The sequence below is a fragment of the Alligator mississippiensis genome, chromosome 6 (genome assembly GCF_030867095.1).
Source record: "Alligator mississippiensis isolate rAllMis1 chromosome 6, rAllMis1, whole genome shotgun sequence".
NCBI lineage: Eukaryota > Metazoa > Chordata > Crocodylia > Alligatoridae > Alligator > Alligator mississippiensis.
Window position 1 is genome coordinate 73,735,270 of NC_081829.1, and position 21,141 is coordinate 73,756,410.

A 21,141-nucleotide genomic window follows, 5' to 3' on the forward strand; every position below is an offset into this window, starting at 1 on the left:
CTGAGTTGCTGGCATCTGACAGTTACTGAGCTATCTTCCAAGGCAGAAAGCTGGCCAGTTTAAACAATGCTGCCTTTTATGCTGTTTTTCCATCCCTTCCCCAGAGCACTGGGATTGGAAGGGACCTCAGGGAAGGATCACAGTCACTGGCCAGCTACACAGTCAGTATGAGAACAGTCCTTTCCCCCTCTTTCCCCTCCCTCTCCTTACTTTCAAGCTGGACTTGCCTGCAGGCAAACAGAGCTTTAAAACTCAAAACATTTCAAAACTTTTAAAGCATTTCAACTACCCTCATTTCATTTGGGGGCTGTTTTGAAGCCCTTCGTTTTGTTGTGATTTTGCTGTTTGGAGCTTGAAACGGGTAGAAATAGTGTCAAAACTAAACAGCCAGTGAAATTTTGCACAGCCTTAGTAGACAAGGATTCTACCAGTGAACCAGAGGGGACTCCAGTATACAAAAAGAAATTCAAGATTGTACGGGTGTCTCTTAGTGATATTGGTTCCTGCAGTGCAAATGGAATTTAATTATAATAGTTGACAACTATATTGATATTTTATACAAGCAGGACATTGGCTGCTGTGGTTCCCCTGCTTTACCTGTGGCAAGTTAGGGTATTAGGTTTATATTGTGTCAGGGTTGAGGATAGTCTTATGTAGAGTTTAAGTGATGGTTGTATGGCATGGTTTGGATAGGGATGATCCTGGCTTGGGCAGGGAGTTGAACTAGGTGACCTCCAGAGGTCCCTTCTAGGCCTACTTCTCTATTAAAGAACAAATTTTAAAAAGTGTTTAGTTACTTCAGTATAAAGATATGACTTAAAAATATGAAGACCAGTGTTGTTGAGTAAAAAAGATGTCTCTCTACATACATTATATGTCTCTTCCTTTTTCAGCCACATTTTCAGATGATTTTCAGACAGTTTTATCTTGAGCTGTTAAAACAGCTCACATTTAAAATTTCCCTGTTTTGTAGCTCTTTGATTTTGTTACGTTGCCAAGTTCATATGGAAATTGCTCGCATTGAAGAAAATGGAGATAGAATAGAGGCTGCCATGGAACATTTGAAGAAGGCTATATATCTGGATAACAATGGACAATATCAAGAACATCTTAAAATGGCTTTCAATCGTCTTCATTTATGCACTATGTTGTACAAATCACCTGAACGCCTAGAGGATCAAGCAATTATGATGATTGAACAGGTAGTGTTAAAAATAATTTAAGTAATTGATATATCAACTTTGTCTTTGAATTCTGCCAAAAGGAATAATTTTGCATAATTGTTTAAATTTCATACCCTCAGATACAAGGCTTCTAATTTATTTAGAATATGTCTTTTTGAATAATATCCAGCAGCATTCTTTGTTAAAAGTTTTACAAGCGTATATCTGTACTAACAATACTCAAAGGAAAGTGAGCCAGTTGTGATGCATCCAGGTGGTAATGTTCTCCAAATACTAGTTTAGGGCAGAGACCAAGCTGGTAGGGTCAATAGGAAATTATATATAAGCTTATATATCTGCATAGTGATACTGTTCCATCCCATATGTACCCATATCTATACATGTTGAACAACAGAAGAGATGGTTGATAATAGATAAAAAATAAAACTTGTGCAATATTCCCTTTGATGACACATAATGTCACTGCTAATAAGTTTGAGCCACTAGAAGGTAACTGTAGGATTTTTAACAGCTCATACCAAAACAGAGAATTCAGCAGCCCAACATAGCACCATATCAGAAGTCACTGTTGTTTGCTACTTATATTCAACAACATTCTTTCTGCTTTCTAAAGTTCATAAGTAACCTTGAATTCATTAGTTACTAGAGAATCAAAAGAAATTTAAAACTTTTATGATGTTAAAAACCAGTTGATCCTTAAAAATCAGATATTATCATGTTTTTTGTCTATATATTTCAAAATACAAATGGGAATAAATCAGTTTTATAAAAACATGTAAAAGTGAAGAGAATGCTTCTAAAATCAGACTGACCCAAATACTTGTGATTTTTCCTGAGGAGAATATTAGAAACATAACTGTGGCTGGCTAGGGAAAAAAACGGTGCATCTACACAAGACTACATCTCCGTAGCAACATACTATGGCGACGTAGCATTGGCGGGCACAGACCGTGATTCCGCAGCTATGTCGGCATAGCGACACTCTCCACTGCTATAGCACATTGCTACAGCAACGTAGCGACTAAAAATAACCACGTGCCACTGGCACAACACAGTAACCACAGTATTGTAGGGTCACATGTAGACACGCCCAAAAAGTAGCATTTGAGACTAAGGGGCCGTGCCTACATGAGACTGACTACACAGTTGCTACTTCACAGTAGTGTTGTGTGGCAGCAACTGTAACATGACACTACTGCACAGCAGTATTAAGCTACTACACATTAGTGTCACAAAAAGATGTTTGTCCATGCTACTGTGCAGTAACTTAAGTTACTGCACAGTCATTTAATACTTGCTTATACAAATACTGAGTGACCGCGCAGTAATGACTGCTCAGTCAACGTCTCATGTAAACATGGCCAGGAACTGTTGAATATCATATGGAGTCCATATATATGTGATTGTTCAGTTAGGGACTATCCTGCCTGAACAAGAGACTAAACTAGATCACATTCTCAGGACCCTCCCAACCCAACCCACTATTGTAGGAGTCAGTATATTTTACAAATTCACATAGCATTCTGTCCCACTCCCATGTTCTATCTTGAATCACCCTAACTTATGTAAGTCACTGGTGACAATATACATTTTTTCAAATAGGCTTAGTGTTTTGACACTCTTATGCATCTCTACCAACTTCTGTGTGTTATGGTCACACTTTACAACCTGAAGACTTTGCATTGAGTTGCAAAGTTAAATAGTTGGTCAAGGCTGGAAACTTAAATTGTTTCATTTTTACATAAAGGAATATTAAGCTTCTCTGTCCTCACAGAATTCTTTTACAAGAGTGTACCCCAAACATGTATGATTGGGTCTCTGCAAACGTTTCAAATTGTATTGCAAGGAACAGTTGACTAAAACAAAGGGTCTGTGGCCATATGCAGGCGACCCTTGCCATTCATGGGGCGATGCGTTCTTGAGATCCCTGCGAATAGCAAAATCCGTGAATAAGGAATGCAGTGCCCCCGGCGGCTGTGGGGAAGAGTGGGGGGCACAGCGGTGCAGGCATCTCGTCCGTAGCAACCGCAGACGAGGAGCTCCTGCAAGTGTATTTAAGATACAGGTTCAGCATTTGCGAATATTTGAAACTGTGAATGCCGAACCCGCAAATAGCAAGGGTTTCCTGTAACTCAGACCCTAAGGAGTTTTTGGATTTTGGTAAACTGTAGCACTTACTGCACACTCTATTTGGACCAGCCAGCTAACCATCGTAATTCCCAGAGAATTACATAAAGCTTACAAATGCAGAAATTAAAACAGAAATGACTTACATAAAACCAAACTGAAAGTGAGTGTAAAGAGTTTAGTTAGAAGACAAGAACAGGTTGCTTTTAGTCCTGTACTTCATGTTGGACGGGATGCGTCTACATGAAACACTAACTGTGTGGTAACCTAATAACGCTGTGCAGTAGCGTGCCCAGCAAAAAACATGCTAATATGCTACTACGCAGTGTTATTAGCTACTGCACAGTAAGCAGCACAAAAAAACGAGTGCGCTGGTGCTGCTGTGCAGTAGTGCAAGTTACTGCACATTGATTTAGTGCTTGGTTAGCTAAGTACTAAACTTAATACGCAATAACTACGGCACATTAATGAATGTGTAGAAACAGTCATTGTGTTGTTTCTCATTCTACTGTGGTGTACGTTTGCTTCTAGTCAGAGAACATGCTGTCTGCTAGGCTGCATTTTGGTTGAAAGGGAACTTGTAACAGTGCTTGCATTATCAGCTTGGGAGGTAAGTGCATTGATTAGGGATACTTTCAGAAGCTAAGTGATTACCTCAGCCAGAGGTAGTCTTGAAACCTAAAAGCCAGTTCTAAGTAACTGCAAGTGGATCACATATGTAATCTTTAGGACAAGTCAGTGGTAAGCTTTCAGCTCTAGCAATTTCAGAAGCCATTGTATGCTGCTGCTGAGCCAGGTGCGCACATTTACTCTCTGTTCATGGAGTAGAAGCTGAAAATAATATTTGATTGTCACAGTCATAAACAATACAAGAATTTTCCCGGAAGAGCATGCTGCCTTGATCATTTGGCAAGCCATGGCCCCTGAGTCCTGCAGAATACCAGTTCTGCATGATTTGTGTGGAGGGATTCCTCTGGCTTGAAGAGGGTAGAGTACTTGTTCATTAACTCCGTTTCTTTTTCCTCTCTGCATCATCAGATCTGCTTTAGAACAAATAAGTTGCATTTGTTCCACAACTTGTCTGGCTGAGGTTATTTTGGTTGAGAAGTTGTACATTCTCAGCTGTATGTGGTCAAAACTAAAAATAACTTTTTTGTGTTTTCTTTGAATTAACACTTTAATATTTTATTTTTGAGAAGGTAGCATAGTGACAGTTCATACCAAGAGAAATAAAGAGTAAATCAAAACTTATTAATATTAATTCTGTTACTGCATAGCTAGCTGCATTTGTCCTGAGTTACTCTTGAGATACTTATATTAAGAACTAAGATTCCATGGTCAGTATCTCCAGCTGCAACGTTGTAAAATAGTGTATAAGGTGTTTGTTTTTTTTAAATATTTCCTATGCAGTGCATAATTCTGCAATTTGTACCATGATATATTTAGTAAATGAAATACAAAAACACCAATTAAATGAAAACATTGATAGCAATTTAACGGTTGTGAATGTGTCCATAAAAATTGCCCTTTTGTTTAGGCTAAAAAGGGGAAGCTGAAAGACAGTGTGAGGAAAAAGCGGTCTCTTCTGGTAAATGCAGGTCTTGCACTAGCTCCTGATGCATTTCAAATAGTCCTTGATAGTGAAAATGAAGCCCAAGGTATGTTTGCTGTGACAAAAAGGTAGGACGCGTGCCTATAATTTGTATGGTTTTAAAAGTTTGTCTGGTCATAATAGCAAATGACAGTTTCTAGATGACTTTGTTCTGTGTTAAATGCTGGTCTCGTTGACGTAGGTGATATAATTCACATTGATTTCCAAAGGCTGTGCTCTTTGGACCTACAGTGACAAATTGAGCTTACATAATAATGTATTTGGTGTATTATTGCTAATCATTATTTGCCAGTTGCTCTAGGTATCCAACTATTACACTAATGCAGGAGTTCTCAACTTTTTTTGACTCAACTCTTGGGAACTGAGCAACAACCAATTAAAAAAATTGTTCTCCCACAGTGCTTGCTGCTTTGCAGAGGAGCTGGCAGTAGGAGGTGGTTGAACAGCGAGGCAGGGAATGAGCCTGAGACTGCACTTCATCTGTTTATCTCTTCACACCTTGCTTATCTACTCGCATCTTGTGGCACCCTTCAAAGGATCTTACAGCACCTGTGGGTGCCCTGGTAGCCTGGTTGAGAATAACTGCATTGATTGGTACCATATCTTCAGCTAGATAAATAATACTGAGTGCGTCTATATGAGAGACTTTACTGTGCAGTAGCTTAGTTTACTCTGCATCTACATGTTCACATGCTTATTGCACAGTAAAAATCACTACTTGCAAGTAAATTTGCTACCTGCAAATGTAAGTAGCAGATTTACTTGCGAGTAGTTATTGCACAGTAACATACATATTGATGCCAACCGGGAGCAAATTTGATCCTGGTCAGCACTCAGCCTAGCCCTAGGACTCCAGTGCTGGGAGCCTCTTTGCCTGCCCCAGGCCCAGGCCCTTAAAAACCTGCAGGCACAGAGAGCCCTGAGGCGCATACAGGCAGCCCGAGGCCACACCAAGCCACTATGTACCCCTGCACAGGCCAGCTGTGGCAGCCTTACTTGCACTCCAGTCCCTTGGGGTGCTGGCAGCCCATCCTACACGAGCTTCCTACCCCTAGCCGCCTCCAGCAGCTCGGGGAGCCCAAGCCAGCACCTGCCTTGACAGCTCCGCAGCCTCAGTCCCAGCCATGAGGTGCAGCCAACCATGTTACCACCGGCCACCAGCAGCACCAGCTTCTCCCCATGGGGGTCCCTGCCCAGGTGCCTGCATGCCGCTCCCCACTGCCTGAGTCCTCCAAGAGCCATTTGTTGCCACTGCCAGCTGGCACCCACCCACCAGAGCCACTGGGCATGCCAGTCCCACCCACTTTGTAAGCCCCAGGGGAGCAAGCAGGGATGGGGGGGGGGCTCTGTTAACAGGCAATTAACCAATTAGTTAATTAGCCTACAGTAATATAGGTGAAAGTGGTGAGGAGGGGTAATTAAAAATATATAACACAACAAAGTAACAACAATCAATTAACAAGACAAGGTGTAATATCAATAACAACAATAAGGGTCAAACCCCAATATAACAATGCAGATGCCAAGCAACAAAACAGCGCCTAGGCTAGGCAGTGCTAGAGACCAGCATAAGCTCTCTCATCTGCAGCTTACTCACACTGTGACAGCAGCTGACACACCCTTATCACAGCACTTAACTCCACCTGCACACAAACAACTCAGGCACTCAAAGAGGGAACTAGCTGCTCCAGCTCTCATCTATTCTCACTCGGCTGCCCCGGCTCTCATGTGTTCGCACTCAAAGAGGACGTACTCAGGAGATTAGCCATCCCAGCTCGCACCCACTCTGACCACAGAAAGCATGAGATGTTGGCAGTACACTTGCCCTCGCTTGGCCACTGATCACCTGCCTCACTGCAGAGCCACACTGAGTTGCGGTGGCCTTTGCCTTCCCAAACTCTCTGGCTACTCAGAACTGAACACAACTGCAGCTCACACTTACCCAGACAGATCAGTCAGGGACAGAGAGAGATCTTTTCTCAGATCAGCCCCTTATATACCACTCGAACAGTGTCACCTATCAATCACTCGCACAGCCAATCATGTGTCCACGCACACGGCACTCACCCCTTGCACATGGCATGCGTTGGTGCACCTGGCTGTCTCTTCCAAACAGGTAACTTTTACCTCAGAAAACTCCCACCAAAACCGTGTCTCCAACTGAGCACGCACTCAACTCAAAAGTAGGTCACCAGTTCACCCATAAGTGACCCAGGCCAGGGGATGCACTTCCTTTTGGTCCTTTAGGAGAAGGAACTTCAGGTCAGAGCTGCCCGCAGTGGGCCCAGGACTGCGCCGGCCCTTCTGGCCCTGGGCACTGGCTGTCAGACGGGGAGCAGCTTGTGCTAGGGGACCAGTGGCTGCAGTGTCCCCTGGGAGAGCCCCCCACCCACCAGGTTTGCTGAGGCGTGTGCACCTGTGGGGGAATGGCCACAGAACGGGGTGCACATCGCCTGTCCCCAGGTTCTGCCCTTAGGTGCCCCCACCCCATGGCTTGCCATCCCTGGCGGGCACCCACTGTTGTAAATAGTTTTCACGGGGTAGAGGGTATTATATTGTTGGTGGGTGGGGTGAGTGGTGGAGGGGCTGTGTTGGGTAGGGGAAAGCGAGAGGTCTGTTTGATGTGAAGGGAATAAAAAGTATTATGCTGAGGTGTGTCTATGGTAAGTGTGGTGCTGGGGGCGAGTAGCGGGTGGGAGATCTGTGGGCAGCTGTCCAGGTGGGCTACAGCAGGGAGTGCAGGAAGAGGTGGTCAGCCTGTGCCTCTTGCACCCAGAGCCCTGGCCCCTGCTGGCCCAGGGCCTCGGTGGGGGTCCTGTCGGTGTCACTGCTGCCAGGCATCCTCCACCCACTGCACCTCCTTCTCCCAGGCCTTGCGAAACAGCTTGTCCCAGGCTTCACAGATGTTATGCAGCATACAGGTTGTGACAATGAACCGGGAGATGTCCTCAGCAAACAAGGTAGGCAGTGAGAGTGCACCAGCACCTCTTCAGGTAGCTAAAGGCTCACTTACCAGGGAATAGGTCTGGCCCAGGCAGCAGTTGAAGTGGGCCTGGCGAGGATCCAACTGGCTGGTGTAGAGCCACATGTGCCAGGGCAGGAGCAGGTAGGTGGGGCCTCCAGTGAGGATGGGCACCCAGCTGGAGGTCTGGCACCCCCAGTGCAAAGCGTTCACTCTCCACAGGGCTGGCAGGGCAGTGTTCCGAAACACATGGGTGCTGTGGGCACTGCTTGCCCACCCAGTGCTTGCATTGGTAAAGGTACTGCAGTGGTCGAAGATGGCCTGGAGCACAGCAGAGTGAAAGCCCCTCTGGCTATAGTAGGGGCGGTCACTGTGAGGCAGGCAGGTGACGGTGATGTAGGTCCCATCTAGGGGCTTGATGCACTGTGGGAATCCCAGAGCACAGAACCTCGCCACCACTGTCAGGAGGTCATGCACCTGGAGCACCGTGTGCCCCAGCACATCCTGGAGTGCACTGTGCACCTCCAGAACAGCCTTTCTGGCAGTGGCCTTGCCCATGCCAAAGAGATGGCCCACATAACAGAGGCTGGCAGGCATGGCCAGCTTGAGCAGGGTGAAGGTCAGCCAGGTGTTTGTGGGGAGGGGCTACTGCATGGCAGTGTAATGCTACTCTAGGTGTGAGTGGAGCTACTTCAGGAGGTCCAGGAAGGTGACCCAGCTCATCCTGAATACCTCTAGCTACTGTTTGTCATCCCAGATCTGCTGGATGATGTGCAGCCACCAGTCCTGGCTGGCACAGCAGGCCCAAAATCAGCAGGGCTGAACGTCTAGGAGGGCAAGAGTGGCCCCAGAAGTAGTGTGCAGAAAGCACATCATCGGCATCCCTGCCAGGGTCCAGCCAGCAGGACAGGGTTCAGGTGGCAGTTGCGCAGCGGCAGCGACCCTGGGATGGTATGGCTGGGCAGGCAGTCTCTGCACATAGGGAAGCTAGTAGGGCCTAGATGGCCATGGACCAGACAGCAGTCTGTGCAGTGGGCCAGGAGGGCCAGTGCAGTGGCCAGCAGGAGCTTGGGGTGCTGGACATTGCTGCCAGGAGCAGGGACTGGAGCAGCCATAGCGCTGGGAGGCAGAGACAGTGATGATGATGATGATGAGACAGTTGCCGCATACTGCCCTTGTGCTGTGCACACTGCTCCTGCCCAGGGAAGTGGCTAGCCAGGAAGCAAGGAGTGGTGCTGCCTCTTCAAGATGGTCTGCAGCCAGAGCCTCAAGCTTCCCCTGGTGGTGGCAAGGGCCCATTGCAGAGCCACAGGAAGTGGGAGCAGTTTGCTGCTAGGAGCAACAAATCTGCTCCCACATGCATATGTAGACACCTGCCCAGGAGCATTTACTCATGAGTAATTTACTCACAAGTGAATTGGTTCCAGATCAAATGCATGCATTTATAAAGTGCTTAAGGGAATATCCTTTTTTCCTTCTTATTTAACATTAATATTTAATCTGTCCTTATGTATATGTCAAGAATGCCCATGTTCAGATATTGTTTCTATTTTTTCTTGGTAAATTGCTTGAGGATCAAATTAAAGTTTATTCAGTTTGGGTTACATCAGCAACCATAGACTGAAGTCAGTGTTCTGCCTTATCGAATTTCCAGGACAGCCACATCAAGTTACTTGTATTCTAGTACAAAGCATTTCTGTCTTGTCATTATACTGCAGAAATAATCTCTTTGACATTCTTACATCACTGGAGCCATTTTCCACTGTTGGGGGCCCAACTTCTCTTCCACATATCAGTTTCAGTTGATTTCTTGTCTAATATTTTTGTGCCTGCATGGCTCTATTTTTTGTTGATTAATCATAGCAGAGGCTTAGATTCTGATACTGAACAAACTGTGCCTTCACAATATTTTGTACACCCTTGTCTGGATCGGTGTTCAGTTTTTATAGATTGTACAAGTTGTGAGTCATGCTATATATTCAGAAGATAAGTTTCCCCTCAGGCTTTTATCTGGTAGCAACAGCTTATTTATTTTTAATTCCTAGAAACATAGACCTATATATAATTCTTTTATTTTAAAGAGCAACCAGGGTTTAATTTTCTTCAATTACTAAATTGCTTCTCTTTGATAGCTGTATTGGTCCTTCCTTGAAATAATGGTCCAAATGTTTTATGGCTCAGATATGATCCCATGCCTAATGATGTCAGTACAGAAAGTCTTGCTGCAAGTATGCTACAGACAAGTAGATAGAGATCATTTGTTATGCCCATTGCAGTCCAACTTGTCTGAGTGCAGAATGATTATTTTCCAAGGAAGCTCTAAGCATGAATAAAGCCAAATGTGAAGTGTTTCAGATGTTAATTTTGAATCACATATGTTCTCATCACTGAAAATGCATATGGATTGTTTTAACTGTGAGTTTTCAAAGATGGGATTTTAATTCCAAGAAGAACCCCAAACAACCCAAATAAAAACCTATGCCTCAAGAGTTAGGGTCTTCTACTATAGATAATTGTATTTTAGCTAAGATGTATTAAATCATAGAATGATAGAAAATTAGGGTTGAAAGGGACCTGGAAAGGTCATCTAGTCCTAAAATCCTCAAAGCAGGACCATCCCCAAATATATCATCCTAGCCAAGGCTTTGTCTACCCTTAGAGGCCTCATCCAGATAAGCAAGCACATGCCTGTTGCAGTGTCTCAAAGTAGTTTGAGAAGCTGCAGAAGGCATGCTCGGAACAAAAAAAAGTTCCTCATGCTGCATATTTGCAGCATGGACTTTCAGTTTGATACTGGGACATCTCGGTATCAAAAACCCCCAAAAACCATGCTAAAAAAGGTAGTGCAAGGCACACTTCTGGAGCATGCCCTGAAGCAACCTCCAAAGAGACACTCTAGCACTCTGCCTCAGTGTGCTGGAACAAATAGAAGTGGGGCAAAGCTTGTAGCAGTGTCCCAGAGCTGCCTGGGACCCAGGCTCTGTCCCCAGTAAGCAGGGACATGGGGGTGGAGGGATTGTGGGGAAAGGGGTGGGTCCCTCGCCTGCCCCCAGGGCGCACAGCCTCTGCCACCCTGGCAGCATCAGCCAACAGCGGGCCCTTGGAGTGCTTGTGGCCCATGGCAGGCAGAGTCCCCTGGTGGCGCACGGCACTGCCTGAGACCTGGGGACTACACATGGTGCACGGAGCCAGCCCGACCCACTGGCACGTGCCTTCATGTAGGACCAAGCTGGCTCCTGCTGCTACCCAAGGTTCCTGGCACTATAAGCAGGAGCTGTGCACCATCAGACCAGGCTGGCTCCTGTCTCCATGTGCCCACCACACAGGCAGGAGCTGGCCTGACCCAATGGTGCATGGCTCCTGCATGCAGTGCTGGGAGCCCCGGGTGGTTGTAGGAACTGGACTGGTTCTGTGTGAAGGTACAGGCCAGTGGGTGGGGTTGGCTGTGTACACCATTATAGCCCCTGGGTCTCAGGTGGCGCAAAGCACTGTCAGGGGGCCTCTGCCTGTTGTGAGAACCCCAAGGACCTGATGCTGCGTGCTGTTGGGGGGAGGGTGCTACAACACACTGTGTGGGGGGGGTGCATGTCACAACCTCCCCAGCCCCTCTCCCCACATACCCACTTACAAACCTCACACCCACAAACCCCCACAATCCACCGATTAAACCCCCAACATGCCCTACACCCCCCACACACCCTCCCATCCCCCACAAACCTCCCTCCCACACCTCTTCCCCATCCCTTCCAAATCCCACATCCCCCTCCCCCCGAATCTCATACCCTTCATGCCCAGCCGCCAGATGTGATAAGACCTGCTGGCAGGAGCCATGGCTGCAGGGGCAATTACCACACTGCAGCCCTGTCCCATGCCCACACCAGTGCTGGAACATGCAGCCCTGGCCTCGGGTGGGATCCTGGTCCCAGGAACCACTTCAGTGTGTGATGGGCTGGGTGAAGGGATAGAGGTTTCAGCAGAGGTGTGTGTGAGCAAGAAGTGGGGGTCAGGGATGGGGGAGGGCTCTGGGTAGTATTGGTCACCAGAGCTGGGCTTAAGCACCCCTGCTCCCCTAGAGCAGCCTGTACAGGGGGAAGCCGGCCTAGAAGGGAAGGGGCTTGCCCAACCCAGTCCCTGAGCCCCAGTCAAGGACTTCCCAGAAACAGCATGGGGGGGTCGCTGGGGCCTGGGCACAGGTGCAGGGAACAGAACAGCAAGGGCTGGCACAGCTCACAGTCACGAAGCAGTGGATGGGACAGCTGCAGCTGGAGTCGTGTCCTGGTGCTGGGACAGAGCTTCTGCTGGGAGGGAGCGAGTGGAGTGCAGGCAGGGGCTGCGGGTCAGGAGCAAGGAGCACTGGTGGGGCTCTGGGTTGGGAGTTAGGGGCAGGGCACTGGCATATCTGCTGCTCAGCTGCACAAAGCAGCTGTGGGTCCAGCTGCCACTCTCCCCACTTCCTGGTGAGTGAAGGGGACAGGGGCAGCTGTTATTTTTCTATGACAGAAAAAGCAAATGCCAACATGTAGACATATCTAGAATTCATTTGAGATGATGATAGAGGCACTGTTAGGCTTCCAAATTGCTTTAAAATTGTAAATATATGAATAAAACATTGGCCAACTGATCTTTTTATATATAGTGGTGCTTCAGTTTAATTGTGGGAGAACAAAGATTTTGGATATTTTCATGAGAGAATTTGGGGGGTTTTATCAGAGAATTTGCCGTTTTTAAATTGGGAACACCAGGATCTCTGCTAGTGAGGCAAGTGGAGGGACTCATGCAGAGGAGCCTGCCCAGGGCCAGCACCAGGGATCCAGCTGGAGGGAAGATGAGGTGGCTGACCTCCTCGCCACTTGGGGCCAGAAGGACATGCTTTGACATTTCAAAGCAGGTCACTGCAGTGAGCACATCTTCCGGGTGATAGCTGCCTAGATGGCAGAGCGGCAGCACCAGAAGACATGACAACAGTGCTGTACAAAGGCCAACTGCAGCCACGGCCCGCTGGCAGCTGGCCCCGAGGTGCAGGCAGCTCTGCTGCAGTGCCTGTACCAGAGCCCAGGTGGCCATGCGGTCCCTGTCCAGGTCTGGCAAGTGTGCAGACATAGGGCTGCAGGTCCAAGGGAGCGAAAGCTGTAGCAGGTGGCAGCAGGTCACAGCCAGGCAGCAGCCCCTGCTGCCAGACTGCTGCAGTGGGTAGAAGGTGCAGGGGTCACTCTAGGTCAGGGCTGCTGCAGCAGTCCAGCTAGCACAAGCGGGCTAATGTCCCAGTACATCAACTGACCAGGCCACAGAAGCTCTTGAGGTCAAGTAGCCCTGAGCTGCTCACCAGAGCAGTTTTTTATACTGCTGGGGCCAACAAAGGGGCTGGCCTCAGGCTCCAGCTCCCTCTGGCTGCAGATCTGGGAGGAGCTGGGCAGGGTCAGTTTGCTCCAAGACAACAGTTTGCCCCACACCAAAGTGTAGTTCAGGCACATGTGCTGAGGCACAAATCTCCAGCACAACTTTGTGCCGCTGGTATTTGAGTTGCTGCGAGCACACGTGCCTGCATATGTGGACGTACCCAGAAGGTTCCTAATATCTAACTTAAGCTTCCCTTGCTGCAACTTGAGACCATTGCTTCTTGTTGTGTCATCTGCCACTACTGAGAACAGTCTAGCTCCATCCTTTTTGGAACCACCCTTCAGGTAGTTGAAGTCGTGCTATTAAATCCACCCTCAGTCTTCTCGTCTCCAAACTAAATAAGCCCAGTTCCCTCAGCCTCTCCTCATAAGCCTAATGCCTCTGCCCCTATTTTCATTGCCCTCTTCTGGACTCTCCGCAATTTGTCTACATCCTTTTTTGTAGTGGGAGGTCCAAAACTGGACGCAGTACTCCAGATGTGGCTTCACCAGTGCTAAATAGAGGGGAATAATTTCCCTCAATCTGCTGGCAACACTCCTACTAATGCAGTGTTGCATGACAATCACTGAACATGTCATTTATAACACTAGCTCTAAACAGAACTGTTTATCCAGAGTACCTTCTTATTTTAATTTATGCTACTGTTTATAATATTTATATCATTAAGGTACTCCGCGATATAAAACATGCAGTATTATATTTTATAATTCTCTTGTGCTCTGTTTTTTCCATTTAAGTTTCCTCCGGTAAAAGTAGGAGTAAAATAAGTTATCTCCATGCAAAAGCACAGCATCATATTAAAAGTGTGGAGAAAGCTGATGGACATCTGAAACGATTAGGACATAGAAATGACAAAGAAAGGTAATGACAAAAAAAAGGAGATAAAGAGGGGGGAAAAAAGAAAGAAAATCTTTGAGTGCTTTTGTTGTTGCCAAAAAAAAATGTACAATTGTTTATACTTCAGCATTACCTGAGGCTCCATCTTGTAAGGGGCTGAGCTCTTTGATCCAAATACTACAAAGCATTTAACACCATGTTTAACTCAAGTGGATGTTGGTTCATTGTTAATGTATTTACCATGTGTTCTCTCTTGCTATTGAATTTAATGGGATAAGTAGGTGTTTAAATGAAGGCAAACTCACAGGATCAAGATCTGGAAGTACAAGTGAAACTTTATCAAAATCTTTTAGGGTGTGGGCATATAACACCATTTTTACTAAGAAATTTACTCTGGACTTTACAGAAAGGGCATGTAATGAGGCCCCCGCTCTCCCCCAAGCCAGCTGCTCACACTGGATACTATTATAGTGCCTGGCCACTAGATGGCAGGGAGGATGGTTTGAATTACACCAGGTTAAGAAAAACTAGGGGAGTAGACACACAACTTTTATGTAGGGTTAACTTACATCAGTGCATAGTTACTCCTCATTTTCTGGTACTGATGTAAGTCTGTGTGTTGTGTGTCAGTGGTCAGTTTATTCTGTAGTAAATCTGGTGTGTATGCACCCTTTTTGTAACCTTGCAAGACACTAGGATACATGCTTATGTGAGAAAGTAAATCATTCTTTTTCTTGAAAGACAAGCATTCAACATTGAAGAGATACATTTATTTGTATTTCCAAAGATGTGTGTCATGTGTATAGCTTCCATTAATTATATACTGCCAGACACATTATACTTCCCACCTTCCCTCACATTCAGCTTTATTGCCTGGCATATGGGGGAACACGTAAGACTTTTCTCCCTATCTCATCCTTCATCACATTTGTCCCCTTTCCACTCAGTTGTTTGCCCAGGGAATGGCATTCCTAACAAGCCTCTTCATTCTTTCCTTAGAAGCCTGGTTGCTCAATCAAGGCAAGCCCCTAGTGACCACAAAGTGTAGTAGGGGCAAAGATGCACAGCATTCTTATTCCACAACACAATAGGACCACATCACTATCAGGCTCCAAACTTTAGTATGTTATTTTCCCCTAGCGTTATGTAAGCAGATGTTATTCTTGATTTTAAATTTATAAGATAACTTCAATAACTTGGTTCCTTTTTTAGCACTTTAACGTAAAACTGGGTACTCTGATTTCTAAAATTTATTTACCATTGATAAAAAGATTACATCAAATTTAGTAATACTGAAATGATGACAAGCATTACTGGGTTCTAAAAATCTTCTTGATATTAATTTTTAATTAACTTGAGTTTTCATGTAGATGCTAAGAAATAAATGTATTTAACAAAAAGAGTTGTTTGTGTTATGTTTTTGTTGATAGAGTCAGTCTTTGGGCAGATCTGGCAAAAGTTGCTCGGAAACAAGAGGTCTGGGATGTGTGCCGGACTGCATGTAGATTCTGTCTCTTATATGATGATACTCAGTTGAAGAAAGTACCAAAATCTATGAAGGGTAAGGTAATACATTGTATTTTAAATTTGTCATTATATATTTATGGCACAGTAGTTTGGCTTTACTGTGATCGAAAAAAAAATCAATGTAATGTCACAGACTGCAAATTAGTTCATTTAAATTTGTTTTGACATCATTGGAATAATTGTTTTGAGAGAAAATATTTTCATGATTAAATATTCAGTGTCTCTCATAAAACAAAATAGGGCCTACCTATATGAGTCTGCAAAAATGGGTATTGTACCATTTTATTAATATGCAAAGTATTAGGCTGCCTAATACTGTATGTAACTCTGTTTTCAGTAGCTGCCAACTGCCACTTGAGCAGGGGAGAAGGCAAACTATCAATTGATAGGCTTTCCCAAGGGCAGGGATGGCCTAGGGACCAGCCTTCTAGTATTGCCTGCCTGGAGAGTTCACTTATGAAGCTCTCCAGCATGGAGCTTGAACTTACTTATGCTCCACCTCCCAGACTTGTTTTTCTAGTGGTAAGAATTTCTACGAATTTCTTACCAATAGAAATGAATGTCTGTATGCGACCCTTGTCTCCCATCCATCCCCAGCCTGGAGGAAGGTAGCCTGGCTTGGATTAAACTGTAACAAAGAAAGTTTTTGAGGGAAGTCATTGTAAATGTGAATTTATTGCATCTCTTGTGGGCTTTAAAGTAACTAGACGTTTTTTCTCATACTAGAAGTAAGTGGAAGAATCTTCCTGGTTTATATAATATAAATAATAATTGAAGGTTCCTTTCTTTTAGCTCAAAAGAAGAAACCTAGTATAATTATGATGGATGATAATCAGGGTGACAGCTTGCAATTGGAATCATCTTTGCCTCTTAAATCATTCTCTTTTGAAAAAGACTTACTTAGAACATTAGCAGAAATAAGGTTCATTAATGCAGAGGTTAGTAAATTACAAAACTGTCACATTCATTTTTTGTCTCATTAGCCTTGGCTTTATATATACTTGACCATTACGTATTCATCTTAAGGAATGAAGCATCTTCAGCATCTGAAAAATTTTAGGGATTTAATTTAATTTTGTTGATAGGTTACATTACACTGTTTTGACAGAGCTATACTGTTGCATGTGATATCAATTTGAGGCTTTGAAGAAAGTGTGATGTTAGATAGTCATATTTTTCTGTACATTTTCAGGCAATTATTCATTTATTAAGATTACAAGGTGTTCAACTCAATGATCATGCTGACCTGCCTCAGGATACAAGCCAGCATTCCCCAGGATACCTTGCAAAACTTCCTGAACAGGATCAAGAATGGATAACATACAGGTGTTTTTCTTTAATTGCTAAGATGGTCTGGGAATGTTGGCAAATTTGGTTTCATTACATCCAGAAGATGGTTTCAAATTGTTGTTGTCTCTTAAAGTAAAACCCATCCCTTATGAATGGATCATTTTCAAAGGCCTAGGTTCTATTGAAAAAAGGAGAAGCTAAAGGAAGAGGTTTTCAGGTGACTGTTTCTGAGTTGGCTTCTTTCATATTTCATACTATATGTAGCTATATAAAACTTTTAAATCACTATAATAATATTAAAGTGTCTAAATCAGTGGTGCTCAACCTTTTGGCCCTGCAGGCCAGATGAGTGGCACGGGACCTGTCTATGGGCCAGATCAGGCCCTGGGGCCCAGCACCACTCCTTCCTGCCCTTCCCCCTGTACACTGGATTTGGCTTCCAGGGACCTAGAACTTCCCCCTCCCACCCCCATATGCTGAGATTGGGTTCTGGGGGTCTGGCGTCACCCCCTATGGCCCCCTGCATGCTGGAATCAGGTGCCCCATCTAGTGCACAGGGCCCAGGGCTCCCCAAAGGTCCAGAGATATGGCAGGAGGGGAGTGGTACTATTGTTTCTCTACCACCAAATTTCCAGAGCTGTCAGGCCGGATGACATAGCACCACAAGCTGAAGGTTGAGCGCCCATTGTATAAATAATGCGTATTGTACAACTCAATTTGAAACAACTAGTCTGTTCCCTTCATTTGAATGGAGTACATGAGGAATAGTACTTAGAAGATTGTTCTTTTTTTCTTTTGTTACCTACCATTATAAGTGCTGATAATTTTTTTTTGTTTCTATGTGAAAAAGAGTGAAAGATCGATACAGTTACTGAGTTTTACTTGGAAGTAAAGGCAGTCATAGTTACATGTGTTGATTTCCATAATCAAATGCCATGTTTTAAAACATTTTATCCTATAATCATGAAGCTCACTGTGAAAGAGGATAGTTGCATTGTTTTTATAGGAGCAGAGCTGTCATGGGTAATTGAGGTCTCGGAAGATGTAGCAGTCTTTTGGGTATCTTAAATCCAGGCTACCTAATTGAGGGTTTCAAAAGTATATTACAAAACCTACAACAATAATGAGGAGATAGGGTGAGTGTAGATCAAACAATTGGAAGTGATGTCAAGGATCATCTGGTCTAACGCTCTGCAGGAATGCTCAACCATCCCCTGCCTAATACTTCTCCAGACTCCTCTTGAAAACCTTCAGTGAAGGAGATTTCACAGCTTCCCTGGACAATCTATTCCATTGTCTTATTGTTCTAACAACAGGGACATTTTTCTTGATGTCTAATCTAAATCTGCTAGCTCAGGGGCAGGCAATTATTTTGGGCAGAGGGCCGCTTACTGAGTTTTGGCAAGCCATCGAGGGCTGCATGACAGGTAGCCAGGGGCAGAAAAATATTAATTTTCTAAATTTTTCAAGGACCCTGCGGGCCGGATAAAATGGCCTGTTGGGCCACAGCCGGCCCGCAGGCCGCATTTTGCCCACCCCTGTGCTAGCTTCAACTTAAAACCACTGCTTCACATCCTGCCCTTGGCACCAAGAGAGGTGCAGCCTTTCAGTTATTTGGAGACTACTATAATGTCTCCCCTTAATTGTTTTCTTTAAGCTAAACGTGCCTGGTTCCCTTTAGTTTTCCCCATGCAGTAATGAGACTGTAATTCCTCAGGTCCTCCTTTTTGTCTTCTATAAAAATGAGTTCTTCAGAGGGGACAGGCTGCTACTTTTGGAACTAACAGAAACATTTTTAGGACTTGTGCTTTTATTCATAAAGACTATCTAGATTAACTTCAGCTAGTGCTCCCCTCAGCTTTATGATGATTTTAATCATTTTCTGGAATACCTGGATATCAGTAATGTTTACATAAGGTTCACTGGACTTCTCAGATGCAGATGACCTTCTCTAAGAAAAAGCATATTAGCTTTTTACAGCTACTTTTATCAGGTTATTTTGTGGATAGAACTCAATCTCTGATAGTAGTATACATATACCAATTAGCAGAATCCCATCATGTGTTTTTGATGGGATTTTAAAAAAAATTGAAGTGAATTAAGTGCTCTATCCAATAGTCTGTGAATGGAGGATAGAAATGTAATGGCTTTAGTTTCCTTTGAAAAGCCTCCCACATCTTTTCTGCCTTTCAGTAATAGGACAGCCTCTGCAGTTGCCACAACCTCAAGTCAATCTATAAAACATTATATATATATATAATGTGTGTGTGTGTGACATTATACGTGACATTTTATTATAAGTGACATTTTCAAATGTGTGTGTGAATATATATATATGCACACATTTGAAAAGATCGCTCCATTTTCTTAGTGCAGATGTCGGAACATTCTGTGACCACCTGGACCTATTCCTTAGAAAAGTTGTAGATGTTAGAGAAGAGTGTTTCATCTCTACTCCTACCAGGGAGATTCTCTTCAGTCTGAAGTTTTACTCAGTTCAGTTTTAAGCTCAAAAGCCTGGTAGCTCAAACTCACCAGGTGGAGAGCATCATGTAGCAAAGGGAAGCCAGTCATGTTTTTCTGTTGTCACCCCCCTCACATCTCAGAAGTGCCTGCAGAGGACTCTGATTATTCCCTTGTAAGGAATTATTGATCTTTTCACTGAGATTATTATGACTGCTACTGACTACAAAGTTGACATTGAAACTTGACAAGAAGAAAAATAGTCTTGTACATTCATTTCTTGTATGTAATTAAAAATACTTTGAAATTCATACAGTATGTGGGTATTGAATTAGGATTGAACAAAATATTCAAAAAAATGAGCTGCAGTTAATTAAATAGGGCTTTGTTGTAACTGTAAATCAATTTTAAAGCTACACATTACATTGGTTCACCTAGGGTACATACAGATATTTGGGGAGATTGGGGGGAGGTTAGGTCACATTAAAAATGGCCACCTGATCAAACTTAGTTCAGCCAGGTACAGACCTTATACTTAGCCTCCTAGTTAGATCAATCTAAGTAAAAACTGTACAAAAGTTCAGGAAGATTAGATCCATCTAAAAATGGCCAACCCAATCTAAGCTAACCCTACTTTGGATGTAGTCTAACTTAGACTAGTCTCTCTATAGTCTCTAACACAGCCCCCAAGGCTGGGAAAGCCCTACCACTAGTCCCGGCCCTGGGGCTGTGCTTTTTTCTTTTCCCACGCCCTCCCCTCCCCGCTTCTAGCCCCAGGCTGTTTTTAGCCCCCCAGCCCCTTGCCCCACCCCCAGATAGACAACACCTCCTTCCCCTCCCCCCCCCCAGACCAGCCAACCTCCTCCCTGAGCCCACCGAACCCCTGATCCTACAAGCCACTCTTGGTGCTGGTTTTACTGGCATTTTGCCAGTGCCAGGAGCTGAGGAAGTAAGTTGGGGTGGGGAAGGGGGATCAGGGGGACTGGTTTGCTGGAGGAATGGTTTTTCATCTGGGAGTGGAAAGGTCAGGGGGCTAAAAATAGCCCCTGGTTTGGGGAAGAGGTAACAGAGCTTCTCCCATCCCATCAAGACGTGCTCAGACCACACTAGCCTTTCCAATCCTGCCAAAACTTCCCAGATTCCACTTGCCCTCCCTGTGATCCCCTTTTATCCCCAAACTCCCCTCAGACACCACTTGCCTCTCCCAATCCTGCCAAACCCTTCCAGACACCAACCAACCCACTCTGTGGACTCCACTTCCACCTCCCTCATCCAGACTTACCTTAGATCAGGTGGCCATTTTTAACTTGATTTGACCTCCCCCTGGGGTGGCCACTGACACATCCCCATAATACAGGGCATCCTTTGGTGAGGGGTGGGCCCCCTCAGCTAATCAGCAGTGAAGGGTGGGGCCACTTGGCCAATCAGCAACAAGGGGCAAGGCCACCAGAAAAAGACCACTTCCCTCCCTCCCTCCCTGGCTCAGAACTCTGCTCCTCCTGGCTATGCAGCACTCTAGCTCTGCACAGCCAATAGAATCAAAAGGACAAGTGATTGACATGAAAACTAGGACTTTTTGCAGTCTAGTCCCATTAGAAATGGACACCGGTGCATTAGGGCACTAAGGTGCCTGCTCCTATAAGAGCAAAAGCTGCCTAAGGAGAGGGCTCTAAGAGCCAGACAGAAACCCTGCAGGTGCAGGGATACCGTGGCAACAGGTTAACAAGGGAGTTAACCTATAC

General features: G+C 44.9%; 1 protein-coding gene across 1 annotated transcript in view; it reads left to right on the plus strand.

Annotated features, from left to right (window-relative positions):
* CFAP46 (cilia and flagella associated protein 46) overlaps positions 1-21,141 on the plus strand; it is a 186,195-nt gene that overhangs the window by 43,474 nt on the left and 121,580 nt on the right. The window contains exons 12-17 of the mRNA XM_059730335.1: positions 974-1,202; positions 4,849-4,969; positions 14,020-14,143; positions 15,550-15,680; positions 16,439-16,584; positions 16,839-16,972. Of these exons, the coding sequence (XP_059586318.1) occupies positions 974-1,202; positions 4,849-4,969; positions 14,020-14,143; positions 15,550-15,680; positions 16,439-16,584; positions 16,839-16,972 (885 nt within the window). The remainder of the gene's footprint in view (positions 1-973; positions 1,203-4,848; positions 4,970-14,019; positions 14,144-15,549; positions 15,681-16,438; positions 16,585-16,838; positions 16,973-21,141) is intronic.